Raw genomic sequence first — 27,026 nt, 5'->3', positions numbered from 1 at the left:
AATTTACTGGGGTTACAAAATTTACTATGACAGTACCGCTCTAGTATAAGTTACTCTATGGTATGAGGGAAATTTAGAGGATTCTCAATTAGGTTGTGTTCTATTTCATGCAAAATTTTACAAAGTCGTTTGCGGTTAGTTCTGCGGAAGATGTTTATATTATGTTCTTCGTTTTATAGATTATGAATGAGATGCTCAACTAGACTGTGTCAAGACTACGAGTATTTCTGAACTGTTTCTAATATAAAAACCCATTTTTCAGATCCTTTCAATATGATTCAAATTCGATTAAAAATCAAATCAAAGCAAAAAAACAAAACAATTTGGTAGTTTCAACGCTACGAAGGAACATGGAGTACTCAGAGCTTCCATCTAACGCGTGTCGAATCAAACACGTTTCGCTATGCATCGAAAGATGGCGCTAATCGCAATATTACAAATATTGCGATTAGCGCCATCTCTATTTATGACTATGACTCTATCTCTCTGATATATAGATATCGGACCGTTTTTTTTTTCCATTACCCAACTATCGATATCGATAAAAAATGTGTCTAACTCTAGCAAGATTACGAGTCTTTTGTTTTGACGCGAAAATTCCAGGCTACGTCTATGACTATTCAAGTCACTGAGAAATAATCGTGCCCTATAGTTGTACGACTTGTACGCCATCTACATCAGCTGTCAGTATGCGAAGCACATTCGTAAGTATGTATAGTTTTTTGGCCAGAAAACGCGAAGGATCGACCTGAGGGGGTGGACGATTTTATACAGCAGAGATTTTTATCGCTTCCAGCCGGTCAGCTCGGTTCTTTAGGAAGGTTTTGAAGTCCTGCAACGAAGGCAATTTTCTCAAATCAGCACTGTTTTCCCACTTTGATTGCAACCAGCCTTCTGTTAACATTAAATCTAGATTATTAGTATCCCTGTTTTCATTTGGTCGCCATTACCTCCAACGCTGAACAGGGGGTGAGGGGGAAGTGTGAACTGCTTACCTCATGATATATCTAGTTTTCTTCTCGGAGAGTGTCACCACTGAAGTGAGATAGTCGAACAGCTCCCCATTCTTGCACAGTTCAAATACTAAGAATATGAATGTTTCCGATTCAAACACGTCTTGTAATTCAACTGAAACAAAATTATACACTGTTAGATGATAGGAAACGTTTGTCAACATAAAAGAAAAAAAACAAGTGCGAGTCGGATTCGCCCACCGAGGGTTCCGTAATTTTTAGTATTTTATCTCTATCGCACGCACATAATTATATTGCTGTCCCTTTCGCACAGTGGCATTGACTGCCGGCACCGTGGACTTGACAGCTATATAACTACGCGCGTGTGATAGAGATAGGAGCAGGACGGTCAAAGTATGATTTTCGTCGTGTTTAAAGTCCTTACTTTAGATTAAAGTCCACACTCACTTTATCAAACATTATACACTCATTAACAGTGAAAACGGGTCATTATATGAAAATGTCTGTGCAAACTGACAAGTTTTCAATGTCCTTAAGTGTATTTGTTTTGTGATGACACACCTCTACTATTTGCGGTAATACTAATTGCTAAATTATCAGTTTATTTAGTGTTTTAATACCTTTATCGTGTGTTTATGAATGCATAATAAATGTCTGACATTATCACAATGCAGTGACATTTTATGTCACCAACTATGTATGTGATGCAGAGAAAATAACCCTTTACTACCTAAGGACTATGCACAATGAAGCATATAAGGTCACGCATAGGATCCGTAGGTGTAGTAAGGCGCCATTCATTTATTACTTAAGACTTTTTGTCAGTGTTCCAACCCCTATGTAAGAAAAAATAAGAATAGGCCGACCCCTCCTCCCCATATTACGTAAAAATCTAAAGGAAAAACTGAATACAAGTTTGGTTTGTTTTATTGTTTATTTAAAAAAATACATTTTTGGAATGTTTATTTGTTCCTACAAAGGTACTGGAGGCCGTCTAAGCTAACTCTGCACCGTGCTTGATAACATAGCGTGGAAGTATTATTTAAAACGTCATAATTTCATAGAAGTTTGAAATTTTTCGCATCTTTGTGATCTTACGTAAGAACTCTGAAAACCCCCTCCCGACCCCTTGTAAGACAAAATAAGACATGTTCGACCCCCCTCCCCCCCTAAATCGTCTTACGTAATAAATGAATGGCGCCTAATATGAAGTGACCGCTGATACTTTGACATGCTCTATCTTATAGGCAAGTGATCTGAGCCCTTAGCACGTAGACATAGTATATCAGGGTTGATAAAAATCACGATTTTTATAAAAAAATCATAATAATTAAATTAAATTAAAATTAAATTCAATTGATTTTATTTCAGGCAAGTTCCCATATAAAACACAGAATTACCTATAAGATGAGACAAGTGTAAAAAGTTAAAAGTAAAAATAACAGATAAAAATCAAAATCAATAATTATATATTTAAAATTACAATTTAAAATAAAATAAAATAGAATAGAATAGAATAACCTACTACTTCCGGTTCGCATCTTGATGCAGAGACAGCCAAAACCTACAAATTGGACTTTGCAAATCCTCACTAATTACGGCAAGGATACAGTTTTCAGTGCTGCGCATCCTACTCCAAAAGGTCCATCCTACTCCATAATCCGATTAATTAGATTTAAATCGGATTTATTTGATTTAATTCAGATTTTTTTCATTTTTTTCATTTTCTTGTCTGTTTTTATTAATTAAATAGCCAGTTCAGTTCAGTTACACACCGCTTTCTTAAACTTGCCGGAAGCGGACTTTTTTTCATCGAAATAACCCTTGAAGTGACAGGAACCGCCTCGCGGACAATTAACGTCATTTAAATTTGGAATTTGATTAATTAAAATAAAATTGAAATTCCTTCAACTCGAAAACGACGTATGCCACTTGAAAGAATAAACCCACACAGCATCTTTTTTTCTTACAGACATCTTTTTGTTGTATTCACTCTTTAACTAGTCAATTACGAATGACCGGGCGAAAAGCGAAATGCGTCTCGTGTTTTAGTTTCGGGGAATCCTGGAACTGTTTCGGTACCATGCGCCTCGTATTATGGTTTCGGGCATGGAGACTATATATAGGTATATAAAGGAGCCAAATCTCTATGTATGAAAAGTGTCCATCAAAAAACAGTAATTAGGCGGCGCCACCATACACCGAAATACTACCAAAAACACTACGTAATTTGGTCGGGTTATTTGTTGGTTCATGTTATACTCATGTCCCAGACCCTAACTAGCGCCACCGGAGAGATTAGGAACTATTATTTAAAGCTGAAAGCGGTCACTTTTGCAACAATTCTGCCTTAAGAGATTGGCATCCTTTTCTATACCATCCATAGTTTCGGGGTTTCCCCGAAACTGTTACGCTATGACTCGCTTGCACATGTGTGCGTGCCATAGTGGTCCGGGGAATTCCCTATAAACAATTTTGGGCCGATTTGGTTGTAGTAAAAATTTAATGATTTAAATCAATATTTTTTTTGAAAAAATCCCTTGATTAAAATCACGATTTAAATCACTGATTTAAATCAAGTGATTTAAATCATATCAACCCTGTAGTATATACAAGTAGTTATAGACGAGCAAACAGGACAAACCTCTCATAGAAAATTTGAATGACGCGCGTTTTTCTACTGACATAGCGGGTTTGCGAGAATATATTATTGTAGGAAATGACTAGATATAGCCCGAATGAAAACACGTCCTGTCACGGTCGCCAGATGTAGGAAATGACTGAAATAAATGGCAAAACGTTTAGGGCGTGTTTTCATTCGGGCTATATCTCTAGTCATTTCCTACAATTATATTATTATATTATATTGTTTAATACACTAGCAGCTGAAAGCTGATGCGTGTATATCACTGCACTTGTTTTTTTTTATATAGTTACAAAACTATGAAAAAAATGTAGTAAGCCCCAAATAAGCTTAGAAACGTAAAAATTTGCCTCATGCATGAAGTTTATCATCATCATCATCATCATCATGTCAGCCGATAGACGTCCACTGCTGGACATAGGCCTCCCCCAAGGCTCGCCACTCCGACCGATCCTGTGCCGCTCGCAACCACCGAATGAATGAAGTTTATATTTGAACGAAATATGTTTAATTCGGATGTTTGTTACCGTTATATCATGTTACAAATGCATTTCCGTTTTTAAATTACCATTTAATTACTTAAAATTATAAATAAAAAGTACTAAAATTTGCCCGCGAAAAGCTAGTGAGCGAAACGCTCGAAACGCCACGTGACGTCACGCGTTCGACAGATTAGTGTCATTAGTAGCAAACGTCAGTTGGGCCGCCCAACGTGTGACGTTATCACGCTCTGTCGAATTCGCGCCAAAAATTATGAGCGTTTCAACCGCTCAAAAATTTTCAACATTTTAAATATTTTTTAATAAAATAATGTTAAGGTTTATAAAAGTATTTTTATCATTTCCAGTGTTCCAACGATATAAATTATGAATCCAAAAATAAAAATAAATTCATGCATGGAGCTAATTGTTTGTTTTTACAATTTTTACCTAAATTTTGTTCTCTCTCTGTCTCTCATCTTCTGCCACTATTCATATACAGTTGTGTAGTTTTATTGTGTGCTATAACAACTCACTCACTAATATAAGGGTGTCCGGCTACCATCCGCAGGATATGTATCTCCTGCTTGGTGGCATCTCTCATGGTGTGTGTATCTACTCCGTCCGTGGACTCCTGACTAAGATCTATGATCTTGGCAGCATACTCCCGGCCTGTCTCCTTCTCTACGCATCTTCGGACGGTTGAGCTGATGCCCCTGAAATAAGCAAATAGTGCATGCATTTATTTGTAAATTAGGGCTGATGCAATAAATATTTGGAATTAGTTATTACCAATTTGGGCAGTTTTTAATTTAATTATTTTGCTAATATTTCTATTCATAACAGGCTTTAACTACAGCAACCAAAACATGGACACCACATGGTATTGAATACCCCTTTACCTTCCTTTTAGAATAAGAAGGTATATAATTTTAAACTAACACGGGACTTAGGGTTGGCTGCACCAGACTATTTGTCATCGTTAAAGAGTTCGCTAAATTTAATTCTATGGAAAGCTTCATAGTAAACCGCCGTGGCGCGCCGGGTGACGTTGATCAGTCTGTCAAGTGTGGATGGTGCAACTGGCACTTAATCGCGTAAAAACTTACGTTTATTTATGGCCTGACGTTCCGAATGTGACGTTATGTTCGTGGTCACAGGCAGACTGGCGAGGAATTGTATCAACATCTTGCTGTGCGAGCTACCCGCACTTGATCTTGATTAGTAATTATGCTAGGGTTGTCACTGCCTACACACAACACTCACAACATGCAATGGTATGTGATGGGATGTTTTTTCCCCCTTACATTTGCTAATCACTGGATTCCACAAAGACGAAATCCCCTGTCCCTCATTTTGATCATTAGTCGGGCCATAAATAAACGTAAGTTTGTACGTGATTTTGTACGTTAGTTTAAAATTAAGAGTGAAAATCGTGTTAGTTTAAATAAATATATAAGAAGGTATATGTTCTTACAAGTAATTTCACAATTCTTTGGCTAATTGCTAAAATGTTTTTGTCAACAAATGTATTAAAATAACCCCAAAATCCTTTATAGGGAGTACTATGGATATCCGTATTACTTAAAATATATAAGTACATATTTATTTATCAGTGAAATCCATGGTTAAGTTGGTTACAATAACTGTTGTTATTATTTTATATAATTTCAGTTATTGAAACAAAGTAAAAGTTAAGGATTCTAGACATTTCTGTTAAATTTTCCCCATTTAAAATGCTTTTGATATGGGTGAATAAGTCACTTAAAGCTAATCAAACTTTTAAACAATCTTCAACAATAAAAAAGTGCTTTACATCAATTGAGTCGAATTTAAATTAACAATGAGGCGTCCTTGAACTCTGGATATATCAGATTATAGCCGGATTCACTCGAAAATCGATGCCGGACGGCGGCATTGCTAGGTTTCATTCTCAAGGTCAAACAGAAAACATTACTTATGAGTAATGTCTTGTTATGTACAACAACGCCTGGCGTTTGATCAATTGTCTTTTCCGCTAGCCGCTCTTGGCAGCCTCGCAACTCCAAAGAAATCACGTTCCTGACGATTGACACTTGCGTCCCAAATATAGATCTCACCTGCCTATGATTTCCTTGGGTTCATATTTTGCGTAGAACTCCTTCGCCGCATCCTTGTCGGGCAAATCATCGTCTTCTTCCTTCGCCATGCCGTTCACTGTTGCTGCTATACTTTTTATCAACTAATTAGGCTTACTCGCTCGCAATGACGAAAGGTTATTGTGAGCAGCTGACAGCACACAGAATATAAGAATAAATTACCCTAGTTACATAAGAATTAAGACTATAATATGATAAATAATTTATGAAAAATATAGGGCTAGGGCTTTATTGACACTAAACCTAAAAATTATTCTTTATTTCGCCTATTATAATTAAATAAAATAACTTCGACTAGCAAGCTCGCAAAATACATTGAAAGACAAGAGACACTCAAGAAGACAGAACGTAACGTAACGTCACAGTGCATGAATCTAGTATAACTGGATCGGACATGAGGTGTGGGGGAAAATGACCGAACGGGATAGTCTTATGTATCTTTCAGTAGGAGTAGCAGAGAAAGCGCTGTTATTGTTTGTCCTTGTCATAGTTTCACTTTTCCACCGCTGCCACAACCGAGGTTGTGGCAAACAAATAAGTACGTGACATGTCATGTTTGTTCGTTGCTTGTTTAATTATCGTTGTTTTGTATGAAATTGTGCTTTCTCTTATGAAATATAGTGATGGTTAGCGTTTTGAATGCTTGAACTTTGATAAAATACTGGTGAATTGTTCTGTAATCGGCTGTAATAGCCGCTCTGAGCAAAAATATGAGATCATAACCTTTCACACGTAAGTACGGTATTTTACACCTTCCTCTAACCGCAATATGTGAGAATAACATCGTAAAATTACGTTACACTCAAAGCAATGTAGAATCAAACGATTTCAATAAAAATATCACAATTATTTACGCAAATTAACAAAACATTATTTGTAAAATTATCCGCTCAAATTACGTAGGTAGGTAGGAGTCTGAGGTCAGCCATTTTTTAACTTCTTCTTAATTTAGCTGCATAACAATCATGTTAGGGATACCAGATGAAAATATCATAATTTTATGGGTAATTTTGATCTCGAAGTTTTTTCGTACTTCTAATTCCAAAAAATAAATAAACAAATGTTGTGAAGATTAAATGTGGTGTACATTAATTGGTGTGATTGCGATTTGTGATTTCTTTAAATTAAAACCCATAATACATTTTATTTTACGTTTTATTTACTAAACATGTTTAGTTTTGTACCACCTGCGCGAATTATAGGAGGTATTTCATTGTTCATACGCCTAAAAAGAACGGCCCATTGACATTTTATTTAACAATTTTTTAATACCGTCAAACAAGCTAACTTTGCCTCCAGGGTAATCGCCCCAACGTGATATCAAATATTGGGGTAATTTTTACCAATATGGTATCCCCAGGTTTATGACGTCATCTATGTCTATCCCTTACGGGCGCACGCGTATAGCTGGTCTATGTAATGCTAGGTCTATGTCACAGTGTCACACAGTCCACACAAAATAGATAGAAACTTAGGTGCGTTTAAAAGATAGTTACAGAATGTTAAGTCAACTATTTTTTTTATATTAATATTAATGAAAAAAGTAAATTTTACTTTTATCAAAAAGAAAGCACAACAAATCAACAACGTCAACAAAAGTGCATATTTTTTCATTTAAATTATTGTCAAATCATTAAACACATATTTCGGAGGGAGGAAGGAATGTACCCATAACTTGCCTATAATAACCAAAGATAGATATAACTGGGATATAACTCCGTAATCCTATTATATCATAGACCTAGCATTATATAGACCAGCTATATGCGTGCGCCTGTAAGGGATAGACATAGATGACGTCATAAACGTGGGGATACCATATTGGTAAAAATTATCCCAATATTTGATATTACGTTGGTGCGATTACCCTGGAGGCAAAGTTAGCTTGTTTGACGGAATTAAAAAATTGTTTAATAAAATGTCAATGGGCCGTTCTTTTTAGGCGTATAAACCACGAATTAATAAACTAGTGGATGTGAAATGACTCCTATTTAGTATGAAAACCAGTGTCGCTAAACTCACACATTCATAGCCACGTTAAAATACGTCACACACTTACAAAATTGCTCTGATTAGTAGCAACTTTCCATACCAAAAAGTTATTACCGGTGGACATTTCTCGAACGAATATCAACTGTAGGCTACATGAGTGACGGTTTAAATTATAATGTCAAAGCTATATGACATACGACTCTTTCATTATCTCACAAAAGCTCGCTCAACGTTCACCTAATACAACTACTCAACACCAGATGGCGTTATTTTATATAATTTTAAAATCACTTACTTATTACAGGCGAGAAAAGGGCTAAAAAACCAGTATAAGTAAGGTCTGATTACGCATGGTTTGTTACGGATCTCACGGTCACGTTACACTGGTGTTTTCGAGACCTCTACACGCCTGCGAGTAGCTAACCGTTGGAACTTCTTTCCATTCGACGATATAGGGAGGGGACAGTGTAATCGGAGTGTTTTATCGATATTTGTGTGTTCAGTTAGGTATTGATATTTCATTACCGTATGTTTTAACACATTTAGATGATACTTTATTTATGATTATAATATAGGTAGTGATAATCGTGATTGTATGAAAAATAATATGTAGTACAGTACAACAAATATCTAACTAGAAATTTGTTTCTTATTAATTGACGAACTAGGTTGTTAATGTGAACATTAAATATATCTTAAAGTCAAACAGATAAAATCATAGTTCTTTAAAGGTCTATTAACTCGGTATTGCTGTTATTTTGTGATCACAAATCTGCAATTACTTACATAGGTAAGTATTCGTCTTTAACAATATATTTACTTGTAGCAGCATTTAAGGCCAATCTAGACGGGACAACCTGATTAAATTGTCAAATTAATTGTATGGTGTGAAAGCATACATGAAACTGGCTCATCGATCCCACTTGATTTGATTGTAAGATTGTGACCTATCAAATCAGGAAGGGGGGCGGTAAAATTCCAATATTTCACGCTAGTTTGCGTGGTACGGAACACTTTTTATTAATTAAGTGAGCCCGAATGTCACTAATAATTACTAAATTAGTAACTAAGTTTTAGGCGTGTGGACGCTAGATGAGATGTATGGCAATTTTATCCCCAGAAATCTTTCTCTAAGAAATGCTCCTAGCAAATGGTGCTATATTTTTGCGGAAACTAATTTTCTTGCCCAGTAGCATTGACCCATTTATTTTTAATATCGGCATCTTGTGGTAACCTACAATAATTAATAATAAAGAAATAGAAAATATAAAACGTTTATTCATGGCACATTGCATGCATTGTACGCATAAGTGCATTAAGTACCTAGTCTAATTATATTAACGATGAAAATATGATGGGTGTAAAAAACAAAAACGTATGTAAAGGAATACGAAGGTTTGAAAGGTTGCCATGAAATGACCCCGACTTAACTTAGTGCTTGATGACCAGAGCTGCCATATTTACTAAGACATTGATTATCCCAAATAATAATTAGAAACGTGTCTAAAATAATAATTTATTACCGAACTACCAAACATCAAACTTGAAATATCGTAACTTTAACTTTATCGATATAAATATCGACATTGCGCAGCATCTGAGTAGCGAAGTTATTTGACATTTAGGATAGCGAATATTCCAGATAAACGTAAAGAATAGTGACAAAGGATTGTGAACTCTAAGTTCTAACTGATAAAATATAGATTTACTTAACGAACATTCGTAAATAATGCAATAGAAACAGATTTTTCGTATTTATCGGATTATATTTAAATAAATAACCACCGGTGATAGGAAATACCTCCACGTGAAAGATTTTTTAAACCGCTGTGATTTCTGCAGCTTAATACTGCACAATATGGCATTTTAAATTTAATTATCAATTTTTGTTAGACGAGCGTACGTACGACGTGAATGTCATTCGAGCATGAAGTTTACACAACAACTGAGCATAGTCTGTGCATAAAGTGAGTCGGTCGCTACTAACTGTCGGATAGACGGGAACGCCCACTTGCCATCTCCATCCTACTCCGTGGTATAAACAATGAAATACCTCCTATAATTCGCGCAGGTGGTACAAAACTAAACATGTTTAGTAAATAAATCGTAAAATAAAATGTATTATGGGTTTTAATTTAAAGAAATCACAAATCGCAATCACACCAATTAATGTACACCACATTTAATCTTCACAACATTTGTTTATTTATTTTTTGGAATTAGAAGTACGAAAAAACTTCGAGGTCAAAATTACCCATAAAATTATGATATTTTCATCTGGTATCCCTACATGATTGTTATGCAGCTAAATTAAGAAGAAGTTTAAAAATGGCTGACCTCAGACTCCTACCTACCTACGTAATTTGGGCGGATAATTTTACAAATAATGTTTTGTTAATTTGCGTAAATAATTGTGATATTTTTATTGAAATAGTTTGATTCTACATTGCTTTGAGTGTAACGTAATTTTACGATGTTTTTCTCACATATTGCGTTAAGAGGAAGGTGTAAAATACCGTACTTACGTGTGAAAGGTGATGATCTCATATTTTTGCTCAGAGCGGCTATTACAGCCGATTACAGAACAATTCACCAGTATTTTATCAAAGTTCAAGCATTCAAAACGCTAACCATCACTATATTTCATAAGAGAAAGCACAATTTCATACAAAACAACGATAATTAAACAAGCAATGAACAAACATGACATGTCACGTACTTATTTGTTTGCCACAACCTCGGTTGTGGCAGCGGTGGAAAAGTGAAACTATGACAAGGACAAACAATAACAGCGCTTTCTCTGCTACTCCTACTGAAAGATACATAAGACTATCCCGTTCGGTCATTTTCCCCCACCCCTCATGACCGATCCAGTTATACTAGATTCATGTATTATATCCTCTTTGCCATAATGTAACAAAAACAAGCAGATACCTTTGTAAATGCTCCGTGTTTTTTTTTAAATATAATTAGACTTAGATCTTATTTTACATCCATTTGTTACTCAATTCAATAGATATAGGTTGAAATAAATAAAGCGTTCAAAAGATAAAAAAGGGAAAAATGCAAGTGTGCTATTGTAGAATTATTTTACGAATTTTATTTTATAAGAAATACCAACAGCTGATTGTAGTCTATGGTCACCTCTGTTTATTATGGCTTGTGTGGTATCTCTTTCTCTCTCGCTATGTTATGTTTCTGTCCCTCTCGCTCGTGTTTTCGCTTATTGTTCCGTCCGTGCGATGGTCTTCAATTTGATAAAGTTAAGAAAATTTCGCTTTTTTCTGTTTTTCCCTGTGTTTAGTTTCTGTGTAATTTAACCCCAGGACTTGGATTACTGTGCTACATCCCAGGACGGAGCTCAAATAAGCAGGTAAGCAGCTATTACGCATTGAATTTGGTCTTACCAAGTGACATTATACATCTTTTTGACAACCTTGAGCTATTGAATGGAATAGGGTATCAATCAAATAGATTTTTATTTTCTTTGTTTGATTTTTGGCGACTACATGCCGTTTGTGAGGAAATTTTCGCGGGTTCTAGTGTGATTTAGCACTGGAATGACTAACAACTTTCTCTAACTTTCAATGAGAATACAGCTGATGTTCAGCTACCCACTAAGCAGAATGAAACAATTTCAAGTTCTAATAGGTTTCCAATGACTCCCACCAGATTTTTAAAGAGTTTAAACTTAACCTACGTTCAACAAATGGTTTTAATTGTCCCATTATCATCAAATAGTACAGCATGCTTATCTGCTTAGTCATTATTTTTAATAACATAGGAATCAAATTTGATTATTTGTTAGATTGAAGTTATGTCACAGTGTCATCGATTATTCAGTAGGTACACTTAAGAAGGACAGTTTTTAAATAAATTAACATTATAATAAGGTTCCTGTAGTGCACATAATGTGAAAATGTAAATTAACGACATCACATGCTTAGGCTCGGATGACATAGAGTCAAATTGTGTTAAAATTCAAGATATTTTTTAATTAACACATGCATCTGAACACTGGTTTAGTGGGTTACTCTCAACTCGACCTAAATACAGTAAGTTTACCTTTAAGACATAATATACAATAGCATTGCATGCCTAATGGATACTTATGCTCTACATAAGGATCCTTCTGTGATGGAAAGCTACAAATTCTATTAAACTAGGATTGCCATACGCCCCGGTACACCGGGACATGTCCCGGGTTCGAAGCATGGTGTCCCGGCCGATAAGTAAATTGTCCCGGTTTAAAAATCATAGTTATTTAGTACGGGGCTGGTCTTGGTAAATAATAATATACCTACAATAAACACGACTAACTAGCTAGGCTAATCGTACGTGGATAGAACAATGTAAGACCTGACACTTGTCTGTTCACTTTTTACTAATTTACGTCAACAGTGTATTAAACACATACAGTGATAAAATACTGGGTGACCTGATTTTTTCAGATCAATGAACTTTTATTTTTATTCAATGCAGCAGTATTGTTATAAATATGCACTGTAAACTGGCAAGGCCATCTCAATTCTCAAAATAACAGCAGACACATTTATAACCACAACATGTGGTTGCATTAATTAGTTAAGTGTAGGTCACGCAATAAATCCATACTAATATCATATATGCGAGTCTGTCTGTCTGTCGGTGTGTTACCTCTTCATGCTTAAACCGCTGAACCGATTTAGTTGAAATTTGCTATAGGATAGTTTTTATGTTGGAAAAGAGAGTGAGAGATTTAATGAATTAGTATTATTATTTAATAAGCATGCAGGCAGTTATGGCAACTGATATGGCCTGCATCCAGTAATCATAAAGATATATAGTTATCATGAACGAGTATTAGATGTAGTGTTATGCTTGTGTATTGAATTGCCTGATAATTGATGTCAAGCAATTAAGCTTATACTCAAATTGAATGGTTGCTATTATACTTTATCCATTCGCTAAACTTGCTCTAGCTGCTGTTACTGATTTCACGCAGACAAAGTCACGGGCAAAAGCTAGTTTGTTATAATAACAAACATTGTGGTGACATTAGGCATGTAATGCAATTCACACTTACCTCATTCACACTTTTTTTGTGATTGTATTACCTAAATGTAAGTACCTAATTTAATAATAAAAGTAGTTGTGGTGGCCGAGTGGCTAAGGCGTCAGAGGGGGTGGCGCGGGGAAGCGGGCCGGGAGGTCCGGGAGGTAACGGCCAAATGGGTAAATACTCTATCTTACGGTATAGTAATATAATATACTAGCTTTTGCCCGCGACTTCGTCTGCGTGGACTTAGTAACCCCAGCTAGAGTAAGAATAGCGCCTAGAGAAAGTCTTATAGCAATTATTCAATTTGAGCATATTATGCACACAAATTAGCAGACACTTCATTAATTATCTCAATTTCACCCCGCTTTTTAATTTCTTAAGGGATGATTTTCGGGATAAAAACTATCATATGTCCTTCTCAGGGACTCAACCTATCTGTAGGCCAAATTTCATCTAAATCGATTCAGCGGTTTAAGCGTGAAGAGGGAACACACAGACAGACAGACAGACTTTTGCATTTATAATATTAAGTATGGATTATCGCTCCGTCTGTGACGAGCTTTATAATGCTGTGTAATTTTTTGCATCAATAAAATAAAATAAAAAATGACACTCGAAGTGAAGACTTTGTTCTATTCATTTCGGACCCTGCCTATGTTGTGATGTGTGTAACATTTGAATAACCACTCGGACATGTATATGATGATTTGATGATAGGTCAATTTCATTGGTGATGTAAACTGTATGTTGACCTTGAAAAGATAAGATGCGTCGTGATATGCGCGCCTCGTCATAGATGGCGCTAGTAGTTACGTAAATAAAAAATGCTTTAGAAGTTTACACTATAGGTATACAAGGTCGAAGGGTTGAAGGGTCAGCCCATAGACATAGTATATACAAGTAGTTATAGACGCGCCACCGAGCGACCGGGGGTAAGAGAAAGAATATTCATATAAAATTTGGGCAGCATAGAATTTTTTCTCTTTCACTCTTATAAATTTCGGTATTTCTCCATCGCCTCCTACGTATGATGCCACCCGGTCGGTGATAAGGACAAAGCATAGCACTATATTCTCTTTCCTCTTAGAAATCGCAATAAGACTATCTTTCTCTGTCAAAGAGTGTCAGGTACTTGGGTCAGCCAGTATACTTTGACCTTTCCGAGATAAATAGATGCGCGGCGGTGTACGTACTGGGTCACAGAGGGCGCTAGTGGTTGCGTTGCTAAGAAATATTATGCGAATTTTAAGCTCGCTCCACACTCGACAAAACTACACGAGACGATTTTGCAGGGACATTTGCCGAGACTGTGCCAAACTGAAGCCCGCTCAAATACACTCTCGACAAAATTACACGAGACTTGCCGAATACGAGAGTGTAGAGTGAAAGAGTTATTGAGGGCCGGTACAGAAGGAGTGCAACTCGACTGCAACTCGTATGGCACGCCATGTTGCAGTCGGGTTGCAGTCCGTCTGTACCGGTCCTTAATAACTCTTTCACTTTCGTTCGTATGCTACCCTAGTATCTTGTTATAACTTCGTCCTTCAAAATAGTCTCACTAGAAGCTAGAACAAAGACTTAGCGTCAGGGCAAGGACACGACCAAGGACGTCTGTCCTCGATCAATGGCCGCTTCATGCCTCCCTGGTCCTGTGGGGGCTATTCAATAAGTTAGGTACTTGGTATTTTCATCGCGAAGTATGAATGGTGGCCAATTCTATTCAATTGGGTTTATACTTACCTGTGAATTCGTATACGTAATAAACGTTAAAGTTAAAGCGCTCAAAGAATGAGGGCTACCGTTTTTGTGGTCACCAGTTGGCGCCATTGTAGATGTAGGTCCAGAGAAACAGATCTCAAAATTCTTCTATGCTTATTTTTATAAAATCAATACGATTTTAATATACACAAAGGTATTATAACGTCTAAATGTGCCATTTTTTCAACCTGTTTAATTTTGCATATATTATGTGACATTTTTTAAAACCACTAACATTTATTCAGCTGTATAGCTATTGTTTACCATGATTAATTAAAGATGGACAAAGATTTACCACAATTATGAATAAGGAGTGAAAATTCCCATATTGCATTGCATGTTGAGAATGAGTTAAGTACTGCAGTTTCATCTCAACTGATACCGGTGATTCACTGTACATCAATCTCCCTTCATAATAACCGAAACTCAACAGTACGACTACCATCAGTTTGGCACTGACATAAACGCCATCGAGAACGTAATTTACTTTGGGTAGCAGGAAAGTTAAGTACTTACAACTTTGAATGGGTGGTTGGTTTTATGGGTGGGATTAAGTAGATGTTTTACCAATGTACGTTACGTATGTATGTTATGTGCCCAATTGCCTATACACGGTGGCTAAAAAATAAGTGCATTCCCATTGCCAGGGAGGTTTTGGAATTACTGAGCAACTTTTACTATGGGACCAACCCCATAGTTGCTCGGTATAATCCCAAAACCTCCCTGGCAACGGGAATGCACTTATTTTCTAGCCGCCCTGTATATAAAAGCCATAAAAGGTTTTGAAAACAAAGCCCCGTTTGACTTTGTGACTTAATGAATTTTAGCCGCCAAGACTGAAATAACAACATATTCTGCGCCATACAAATCAGCTATGTGTGTTTGTGTTTAATAGTCTCCAATGTCTCCATATTTAGCTCCTTGCACTACCTGTTGTGTTTTGTATGATTTCTACACCCAAAAAAATCAGCTATAAAATTGTAATTTACATACCACTAGATAATAATCATAAATAATTATCTGATTAGAGATTACAGATCACACAAGTCGCTAGGCAGGTTTACCCGTAATTAGGACCTTGACTGGCTTGACTTAGCATAAATAAACAAGTTCATTAAAATGTACACGGGCACTCACACCTAGAGGACTAGCTGGTTGGTTGACTTGTCACGTGACAACGCGATATATATGTACTCGTATGTATACATGCTGTAGGGAATGCAATAATCAAGATGTGACATGAGATCTCGCGTTAAAAATCTGATCCCACCAAAAATATTTTCATGTAAAATGTTGCCACAACGAGGCCATATGGCTCGCACTGTCAAAAAGTTATCAGATTTCATGTAGATCGAAGCTTCTAACTCTACAAGCCCTGACTTCATAAACTCTACACCATAAATAGTCAAAATGTGGCTTAGCCGTTTCGTTACTAAAAGAACTTTTGTATAACAGAAGACATGAGATTTCGCGTTAAAAATCTGATCCCACCAAAAACATTTTCATGTAAAATGTTGCCACAACGAGGCCATATGGCTCGCACTGTCAAAAAGTTATCAGATTTCATGTAGATCGAAGCTTCTAACTCTACAAGCCCTGACTTCATAAACTCTACACCTTAAATAGTCAAAATGTGGCTTAGCCGTTTCGTTACTACAAGAACTTTTGTATAACAGAAAAGTAATGAACGGTGAATAAATTCACCTTACGCCCATGTGACGGTAGCGGTTCTGGTCAGAATTTTAAAATTACCGTAGCTGAAATGTGACAGAAATTCAATTGGGTATTTGACATTTTTTTAACAGTGTCAGTCGATCGGGTTTGTTTTGAGGATCAAATGTCTGTATAGGACCAGTTGTCTTAAAGCAATACAAAAGTCACAAATGATGGTCAAAGTCTGGCACTCGCACTTTACTGATGAAACGCTTCTAACAAATTGGCAATAAATCGCGAATTCGCGACGTCACCATGTGCCTAGAAGCCGTTTCGATGTATGGAAAACAAGGAAATTGCGATTTTATCGGTAAAATATTGCGTTTATGTATACATATATTGTTGTAATACATTTTTTTTATAAAATGTAAGGAGTAGAATTTTACCATTTTCTTTTCCTATTTTTTGTATTTTTTATATATAGTTTTTTAAATTTCCAATTTATTGTTATAAATTATATATTTCTATAAAATATTATAAAATTCAACATGTGTCAACAACCCTATTGAAGCTTAAGTAGATGTGAATAGAGCATAATAAGGATAAAACCGCTTCAATATAAGGTGCAGACTTGCAGAGGTCGCACCAAAGAGGGCTCGTTGTAAGGGCGCGAGATAAAAATAACTTCAACGGGGGCTTACCTTGACACGTCTCGGTATGTACGGTAGGTTATTATTATTAGGTACCTGTACGGCTACCATCAGTTTGGCACTGACATAAACGCCATCGAGAACGTAATTTACTTTGTATGCATCTCGCTCGCACTAATATGCGAGTACGAGCGAGATGCATAGAACATAAATTACGTTCTGGATGACGTTTATGTCAGTGCCAAACTGATGGTAGCCGTACAGGTACCTAATAATAATAACCTACCGTACATACCGAGACGTGTCAAGGTAAGCCCCCGTTGAAGTTATTTTTATCTCGCGCCCTTACAACGAGCCCTCTTTGGTGCGACCTCTGCAAGTCTGCACCTTATATTGAAGCGGTTTTATCCTTATTATGCTCTATTCACATCTACTTAAGCTTCAATAGGGTTGTTGACACATGTTGAATTTTATAATATTTTATAGAAATATATAATTTATAACAATAAATTGGAAATTTAAAAAACTATATATAAAAAATACAAAAAATAGGAAAAGAAAATGGTAAAATTCTACTCCTTACATTTTATAAAAAAAATGTATTACAACAATATATGTATACATAAACGCAATATTTTACCGATAAAATCGCAATTTCCTTGTTTTCCATACATCGAAACGGCTTCTAGGCACATGGTGACGTCGCGAATTCGCGATTTATTGCCAATTTGTTAGAAGCGTTTCATCAGTAAAGTGCGAGTGCCAGACTTTGACCATCATTTGTGACTTTTGTATTGCTTTAAGACAACTGGTCCTATACAGACATTTGATCCTCAAAACAAACCCGATCGACTGACACTGTTAAAAAAATGTCAAATACCCAATTGAATTTCTGTCACATTTCAGCTACGGTAATTTTAAAATTCTGACCAGAACCGCTACCGTCACATGGGCGTAAGGTGAATTTATTCACCGTTCATTACTTTTCTGTTATACAAAAGTTCTTGTAGTAACGAAACGGCTAAGCCACATTTTGACTATTTAAGGTGTAGAGTTTATGAAGTCAGGGCTTGTAGAGTTAGAAGCTTCGATCTACATGAAATCTGATAACTTTTTGACAGTGCGAGCCATATGGCCTCGTTGTGGCAACATTTTACATGAAAATGTTTTTGGTGGGATCAGATTTTTAACGCGAAATCTCATGTCTTCTGTTATACAAAAGTTCTTTTAGTAACGAAACGGCTAAGCCACATTTTGACTATTTATGGTGTAGAGTTTATGAAGTCAGGGCTTGTAGAGTTAGAAGCTTCGATCTACATGAAATCTGATAACTTTTTGACAGTGCGAGCCATATGGCCTCGTTGTGGCAACATTTTACATGAAAATATTTTTGGTGGGATCAGATTTTTAACGCGAGATCTCATGTCACATCTTGATTATTGCATTCCCTACAGCATGTATACATACGAGTACATATATATCGCGTTGTCACGTGACAAGTCAACCAACCAGCTAGTCCTCTAGGTGTGAGTGCCCGTGTACATTTTAATGAACTTGTTTATTTATGCTAAGTCAAGCCAGTCAAGGTCCTAATTACGGGTAAACCTGCCTAGCGACTTGTGTGATCTGTAATCTCTAATCAGATAATTATTTATGATTATTATCTAGTGGTATGTAAATTACAATTTTATAGCTGATTTTTTTGGGTGTAGAAATCATACAAAACACAACAGGTAGTGCAAGGAGCTAAATATGGAGACATTGGAGACTATTAAACACAAACACACATAGCTGATTTGTATGGCGCAGAATATGTTGTTATTTCAGTCTTGGCGGCTAAAATTCATTAAGTCACAAAGTCAAACGGGGCTTTGTTTTCAAAACCTTTTATGGCTTTTATATACAGGGCGGCTAGAAAATAAGTGCATTCCCGTTGCCAGGGAGGTTTTGGGATTATACCGAGCAACTATGGGGTTGGTCCCATAGTAAAAGTTGCTCAGTATAATTCCAAAACCTCCCTGGCAATGGGAATGCACTTATTTTTTAGCCACCGTGTATAGGCAATTGGGCACATAACATACATACGTAACGTACATTGGTAAAACATCTACTTAATCCCACCCATAAAACCAACCACCCATTCAAAGTTGTAAGTACTTAACTTTCCTGCTACCCAAAGGTTGTCTGGAAGAGATCGCTTTTTAGCGATAAGACCGCCTGTTGTTACCTAGTCTTAAGCTTGTATTTCGCTTTCTGTGTATTTTTTTTTTGCTTTATGGTGCACAATAAAGAATATTTACTTACTTACTACTTAAGTTTTTTTTATAAACCTTTTTAACTTAGAGTTTTGAATGATTCACGGTTAGTTTCACTAGACTTATATTGACCGGGATATAGACCGTGATTACCTTTTGTATTATTTGCCGTTGAAATTCACAAATACAAAAATTTCAATCGTGAAGACTGTCAAATGTGTGGAATCCTGTGATTTGTTTGTGTAAAAAACCAGTGATATCCGAATCAAACACGCGTAGGTAGTGACACCGTGAGTGTAGTGTGTTTGGACAGACCAACGATTGTGAACGCGACCGGACCAACAAGTGTGAATGCGACCGTTGGTAACGTTGAAAGTGAACGCAGCCGACGCGCAAGAATGAGGGTAGACAGAGCGCTGTCTACACAACTTTGACACCCACCCGCTATCTTCAGTCACCCGTGAACATGATGCATGTAACTGCGTCGAAATATCGGGAGCTCACAAATAATACAAAAGGTAATCACGGTCTATATCCCGGTCAATATAAGCCTTGTTAACTTGTTAATTAATAAAAAATCTATTTACAACTTTTACATGATACCTCATGTAAAAGTTGTAAATAAAGTTGTAAATCTATTTACAACTTTTACATGAGGTAACTACAACGTTAAAATGAATTAGGATTAAGTCTCTGATCTAAAAATTTATTTTTGTTACAAGCTTTTATCGCTGACTGTACCTACGATTACTTTTCTTTCAACAGGCAACTAATGCTTGTCGAGACAATTCTAACAAACCCAATCACAATGGTGGACCTAATTTAGCTTGCATTGCAAGTTAAATAGAAGCTTGTAAAAAGTATTCTTATTTAAAAACTGTAATAGATGTCATATATTAAAGAAAAAGTGACGAAGCCCTCCAGTGGTGAAGGCCGGATTCGAACCGGCGTCTTTAGCTATCGCGGCTAACGCCATGAACCCCTAGGCCACCCCGCCACGGCGGTGCCCGTCCGAATTTCTCGACTATATGCCATCTTAGTAAGACTAGGCGTCTTTGGCTCTAAGGGCAAGCAGTTCTTATTTAGTTTCTTTCTTATTTATTATTCTTATTTAGTTTTTTCATCCGCAGTAATTAATGTAATTTCTCAAATTAAGTCAATCCATAATTTCGTTTCTCTCCTAAGTTACTCATAAAAGTAACAACGTCGCCTGGGGCTTTCCCCGAGTACATTATAATGGCCCTTAGAATAGAATGTGCCCGTTTGGGAATCCCAGATTCCAAATTTGGCCAATTATTATCTTCGTAACAAAACGTCTTCTGGTTTTTCTGACGATGCACTTTAGAGCCACAATAGGGATGATGACACATGTTGAATTTTATAACAAAATCTAGTAAGTAACATAGATAGCAAATGAGCAATTTATAACAATAATGTAGATATTAAAATAATACAAAAATACAGGACTTGAAAGTTTCAAAATTTAAGTAATTTTTCAACTTTCAAAACGGAAAAAAGTAACCATTCAATTCCTTACATTTTATCCAAAAAAAATATTGTACAGCAACTATATACATAAACGCAATATTTCACCGACAAAAACGCAATTTTCTTATTTTGTCCATACATTCACAATGGGCTCTCAGTGAACATGACGTCACTTATCGTTTTGTTAGAAGCGTTTCGCGAGTAAAGTACGACTGTCGGGCTTTGACTATCATTTCTGACTTTTGTATTGCTTTAATGCAATGGGTCCCACATTTGATCCTAAAAATAAACCTGATCGATTTGTCATCTAGCCTATTGTTAAGCGTGTGAGGCGTTGTAAATGATCTACACACGTTCTTATTTTCTTAACATTAAAGTTTTAATGTTATTTTGGAATAGCTTAGCAACTATATTATCATTTATTATGTCAAATTTACCAAAGAAATGATTTTATTCATCAAAATCAATACATAAAAACAACTTAAAATTACAAAAAAAAAACAAAAAAAATATATTTTATAAAACAGAGTACATATAATTTGAGGGGTGGTGTCTCCCGGGTAAGCAATATTTTTGCCTGTATTTGGAAATTACCATTAACCTAAACAAACAGAAATACCATTTGGAAAACATTACAAAAATCTTAACCTAAACTATAAACACTTTAGCGAACCAAGAGCCAATTGAGGGGGGATTATTCAATCTTCTCGGGGCAGAGGTGTAGGGTTAGAGCCGGCGTAGCTTTATTTGACGTTCATAAACGCATTGTAATGCCTACTTGAATAATAAACTATCTTTATCTTTTATCTTTAAGAAAACAGAGTAGGTATTCGTTACGTAGATAAATAGACAGGTAATAGGTAGGTATAGAAGTACTTACCTCCGTCTTTAAAAGTCTGTTAACAGTCAACCTAGCCTTATAAATAAACTGATCAAACCGATTGACTCCCCTGATTAATTAAAATTATATTTATAGTTCCGGGTACCAAAGCATGATGGACATACATACACAACCGGTGGCTCTAGTAAAAAGAAAAAAAACCTATAATTTTATACAAGTTGTACTTATATCACACCCTCTTTTCACTTGCGTCACAGTAGACATACAGATTGCTAAAATCCTAACCCTTTGGGCTTTGATTATATTGCATAAAGACTCAAAATAAGATATTTTTTGCCCAAGCATGCTTCCATAACCACCACGTGACCAAAACTCGAAGGAACCGTTTATCCTTTGTCAAATTTCCAAGTAACGTTTCCAACTTAGAAATCTTGTAAACAGCAATACTTCATTGACCACTGGTAATCCCTATGTCTTTGAAATAAGGCTTAAAAACAGTCAGGTACGGTTGACGATAGTACGCACGAAACGAGGTCATTAACCTGATATTTCTATTTCTGACTGCGACCAAGTTGCGTATTTTATTGAACTTATCCCTATCGATGTCGGCCTCGGGGTTTATGTATTAGATAAATCCTAGACACAGACTTTTATGTGGTAGACGTCGCATGTGCACTCCGAAGCTGGCAGAAATCATACAACATGGAATAAATAGAAACAACTCGCTTTTTGGACTGGGTTGTCAAACGCCCGTATTATCTGTTGTACCTAATTCATAATCATAATTCTTACGAAAATGTAACAGCTGACTGATACCTATTAAGTGATAACTCTATCCCATATAGGTATGTAGGTGTCCTAATCAAATGCCTAACTCAAGTTGCACGCCACACACACAGAACGCCGAACAAAATTAGTTCCAGTAGACGATAATATTTGAAACGTGAATGAGCTGATACAATTTTATTGTAGTATTTTTTTTATGAAATAGTAGGCAAACGAGCAGACGGATCAACGTATGGTAAGCGATTACCGTCGCCCATGGACACCCGCAACACCAGAGGGGTTGTAAGTGCGTTGCAAGTTTGCAGTCTCTATTTAAATATATATAAAAAAATAACGTTTTATGGAAATATACTGGCTAGCTGGGATGGCAATGATGGCATACGTAGAAACAAAACGCTAACGAATGATATAAATGTCATACCCACGGTACGAGTATATGTCTATGTCCCGCAAACTAGTCGAAGTGACCGGTCTGCGGCGTTAAGTCTTCTGCATATCCTCAGATTTATCGCCGGATAAACTGCACAAGTAACTCGTTCACTTGGTTGTAGAGTCGTAACGTAAGACCCACCATACAAAATTTTCCTATTTTTAATGTGGACCTTGTTGCATAAGTAAATTGGGAAGAATTTAATTTGTTTGAGGAATAAAACAAAAGAAATGCTACTTTATTTGGCTCATTAAAGGTTTGAATTTGATAGCAAAGAATAACATCTTATTATGTAATGAAATGACTATGCAACAAATGAAATACAATAAAATATGTACATTGAGCCTTCCGAGGTTTAATTCCTATGATATTCATGATATATGATCTTGAAAATGCATTTTGTTTTAGAATAAGCAAATATGTTAGAAGGCGTTGTTGCTCTGATAATTTATTAGGAGATAGAATACCACAACAAACTTTAGTAGGTGCCCGATCGCACTTTCTTACGCCAGAAAGATACAAAAACGTTAATTATTAAATATATTAAAAACGGGTCACTCACGTGTTTTAAGTCGAAAACGCTCGACATGTGACGGAACACGTATTGGATTCGGATTCGACTCACTTTATAAACTTTTCGATAAGGTAACTGTGCTGGCGAAAGAAAAGTTTGTGATTCAGCGAAAAGTACGGGAGGCTATCGAAATTGGTCGTCTTCCGAATTTTAACCGTGATTGTGGTTGGTCAGTGCCTCCGAGCCGTCGACGCAAGCTCCTGATGACGCTCCTCGGTACGGAGTGAAACATGTCGAGCGTTTTCGACTTAAAACACGTGAGTGACCCGTTTTTAATATATTTAATATGTCTATGTCTCACGGAAGTTTTGTTATTAAAAAACGTTAATTTTCTAAAGTTTCAATTTATTAAATTTCATCAATAACTAAGGAGGTATCCTAAGCTAGAACCGTTTAAAATTGCCACCCCTTTATAGGCTTCTAGATTATTATAAGTGTGCGAACGATACCGGGCTTATTGCCGAAACTGAAACGAACCGTCGAAACCGAACTTTCAGCCGAAAAACGATTGAAACATGACTTTTTTTATGGCGATAACTGCCGAAACCAAAACTTCGGCTGGACACTTTGACGCTACCGAAAATACAGTTTCGGCGCGGCCCAATGGTACGACACTTTTTTTGGTTTTCTAAAGAAACTAATGAAACGCATGGATGAGGTTGACAAGTAAGAAGCTTTATTTCAAAGACAAGATGCATAGGTCTACACATGTTGTACATATTATTAACTAGATGGCGCTAGTGACTCTATTTTAGCTTATTTTGATATAAATAACAACAGGTTTCTAATTATTATTGTTTGTCGTATATGCGCTTATTCGCCGACTTTGTAACGTAAAAAGCTACTGTAGACATCTGCATGAGACATGATACTGCACTTTTCTTTAAAACGTATCTAAATAATTCGAGACGCCAGTCACAAATGTCGTTTTCAGAACGCGAATATTTTACCGTTCTGTGTCGGATATTTGAAAGTCAAGAACTGTTCATATTTTTAAAAGATACGTTTGAGTAGTAAATTTTATTTTGAAATGTGATTTGCGAAAATATACGTCCTTTACAATAAAATATTTGTAATTGTGTAAACCTAGTTCGTATAACTATCGGAGTAATCTCGGAATGCTCCATCTCTTCTTGACTATATTTGTATGCCAAATGGCAAAACATAGTGAAACATAAATCCATACTAATATTATAAATGCGAAAGTCTGTCTGTCTGTGTGTTACCTCTTCACGCTTAAACCGCTGAACCGATTTAGTTTAAATTTGGCATAGAGATAGTTTGAGTCCCGGGGAAGGACATAGGATAGTTTTTATCCCGAAAATCATCCCTTAAGAGGGTGAAAAGCGGGGTGGAATCATGGTGGAATTGAGATAATTAATGAGTTGCCTAATATTTGTGTGCATATTATGCTCAAATTGAATGATTGCTATAAGACTTTCTCCAGGCGCTATTCTTACTCTAGCTGGGGTTACTAAGTCCACGCAGACGAAGTCGCGGGCAAAAGCTAGTTATTAATAAGATCTATATTTAACCTATTTACAAATAAAAAAAATGATTTGATTTTTGATTTGTACAACAAGTACAACAACGCTATATGCAGCATTTAAGTATACTCTTTAGAAAAATAAAAATATTTTTTTTTCTTTCCTTTTTTTAAATTAACTATGCCAGCATTTAGTTTCTTTAAATGAACTTAACCTTGTCCTGAAGTTAACGGAATTTAAAAAAAAACACTGTTTATTTCCTACATTATAGGTTGAAACGTAACTTGCAAATTTTTGACTTTTTTTCTTGTATGGCGGGGCCTTAGGACGATAAGAGAATTTATCTACACCTAAAGCGAGGTTTAGACTAGCACTAACTTGCATGCAATTTACGTTACATTGCCGACTACTAAGGTAAACTGCATTCAAAATGTTTATCAGATACCGCAATGCAATGAAAATTGCATGCAAGTATACTTGCTAGTTTAAACCTCGCTTTAGGCTTAAGGGGCCCACTGACTATCAGTCCGCCGGACGATATCGGCCTGTCAGTTGTTCGGAACTGTCAATTTTTTGTTCTAACTGACAGGCCGATATCGTCCGGCGGACTGATAGTCAGTGGGCCCCTTTAGCAAGAAAAGGGGTCTTCGTCAGCTTCGTATTTCTAGCCGTCAACAATACTTGTTAAGTCTTCAACTTTTTAAATCGTCCATATTGCCGTCAGCATACAATCCCTAAATCGTCACCTTCCTAACTCGTCCACATTGCACATTACGACATTACTATTTTGACTAACAGTCCCAGATTGTCAACATTCCTATTTTGACCATAGTGACAGCTCGTCAACATTATTGTACCACCTATTATCCTCATATCCTGACTGCCTTCTATAAATAAGACAACTTCTGCACTTTTTATATACATATGTATTGCTTTTAGCTGAAAAGTTTTATTGGTCTGTGATGGAACCTCCACCAATGCCAGCACTGTGGACCATATAGGAATGTGGACGAGTTAGCACTGTGGAACACAGTAAGGTGGACAAGATAGGAAAGTGACGATATGGGAATGTTGACGAATCAGAACAGTGGACCAATCCATACTAATATTATAAATGCGAAAGTGTGTCTGTCTGTCTGTCTGTTACCTCTTCACGCGCTTAAACCGCTGTACCGATTTAGTTGAAATTTGGTATAGATAGAGATGGTTTGAGTTTGAGTCCCGGGAAAGAACATAGGGTAGATTTTATGCCAGAAGTCACCCTTTAAGGGGGTGAAAAGGGGGGTGGAAGTTTGTATGGGGAATCGATAAAATGCATATTGGGTAAAAAATAAGCTACCCAAATTACTCCTCGCAGACGAAGTCGCGGGCAAAAGCTAGTATGACAATAATGACAAGTTTAGAAGGTGACGAAATACGATTGTGGACGAAGCGGTCCTGAGCCAATTACTTGCATTTTCCCGACCTTTTAACCTTACATATTCCAATTTGTCATATGTATGTGTCGTGTGTTATCGAGTCGTCACGATTCGCGTGTATGTTTACTTGTTTGCATATTATTGGCATCACGTGCACACTTATCGTCCCAACGCACAAGCATTTCGCTTCACTAACCAGTGTAAAGTGGTCTCCAAACACGAATATTTCATACGGGTGTCAAGTCCAAGTTATAAAACTTTGCGGTTTGGAATGTTTTTGAGACAGACGGCGCCAGGAAAACGTGACGGAAAATGAATTACAATGTTGTAAATATAGGCATTCTTGTTTTATAGATGTTACTTAGTTATATTGCATTGCCCTACAGGGCTTCATAGCTGAACCAATAAATGTATCAAC

At 36.4% G+C, this 27,026-nt stretch overlaps 1 protein-coding gene and 1 long non-coding RNA gene across 4 annotated transcripts in view; one reads left to right on the top strand and one right to left on the bottom strand.

Annotated features, from left to right (window-relative positions):
- Nucleotides 1–6,474, bottom strand: part of LOC134750038 (phosphorylase b kinase gamma catalytic chain, liver/testis isoform) — a 31,109-nt gene extending 24,635 nt beyond the window's left edge. For 2 of the 3 annotated variants that reach the window (XM_063685120.1, XM_063685121.1), the window contains exons 1-3: nucleotides 6,197–6,474; nucleotides 4,638–4,813; nucleotides 996–1,128 (exon numbers count right to left, since the gene is read on the bottom strand). In XM_063685120.1, the coding sequence (XP_063541190.1) occupies nucleotides 996–1,128; nucleotides 4,638–4,813; nucleotides 6,197–6,285 (398 nt within the window). In that variant the 5' untranslated portion in view covers nucleotides 6,286–6,474. The remainder of the gene's footprint in view (nucleotides 1–995; nucleotides 1,129–4,637; nucleotides 4,814–6,196) is intronic. The other variant, XM_063685122.1, reaches the window with a different exon arrangement.
- A 19,683-nt stretch (nucleotides 6,475–26,157) lies between these two features.
- LOC134749850 (uncharacterized) lies at nucleotides 26,158–26,629 on the top strand. The gene is made up of 3 exons (XR_010128524.1): nucleotides 26,158–26,195; nucleotides 26,228–26,277; nucleotides 26,571–26,629. It is a non-coding gene; the product is annotated as an uncharacterized LOC134749850 (long non-coding RNA).
- The last annotated feature ends 397 nt before the right edge of the window (nucleotides 26,630–27,026 follow it).

The sequence above is a fragment of the Cydia strobilella genome, chromosome 19, assembly GCF_947568885.1.
Source record: "Cydia strobilella chromosome 19, ilCydStro3.1, whole genome shotgun sequence".
Lineage (NCBI taxonomy): Eukaryota > Metazoa > Arthropoda > Insecta > Lepidoptera > Tortricidae > Cydia > Cydia strobilella.
The sequence above is the reverse complement of the archived record's forward strand: the minus strand, read 5'-3'. Positions and strand labels throughout refer to the sequence as shown.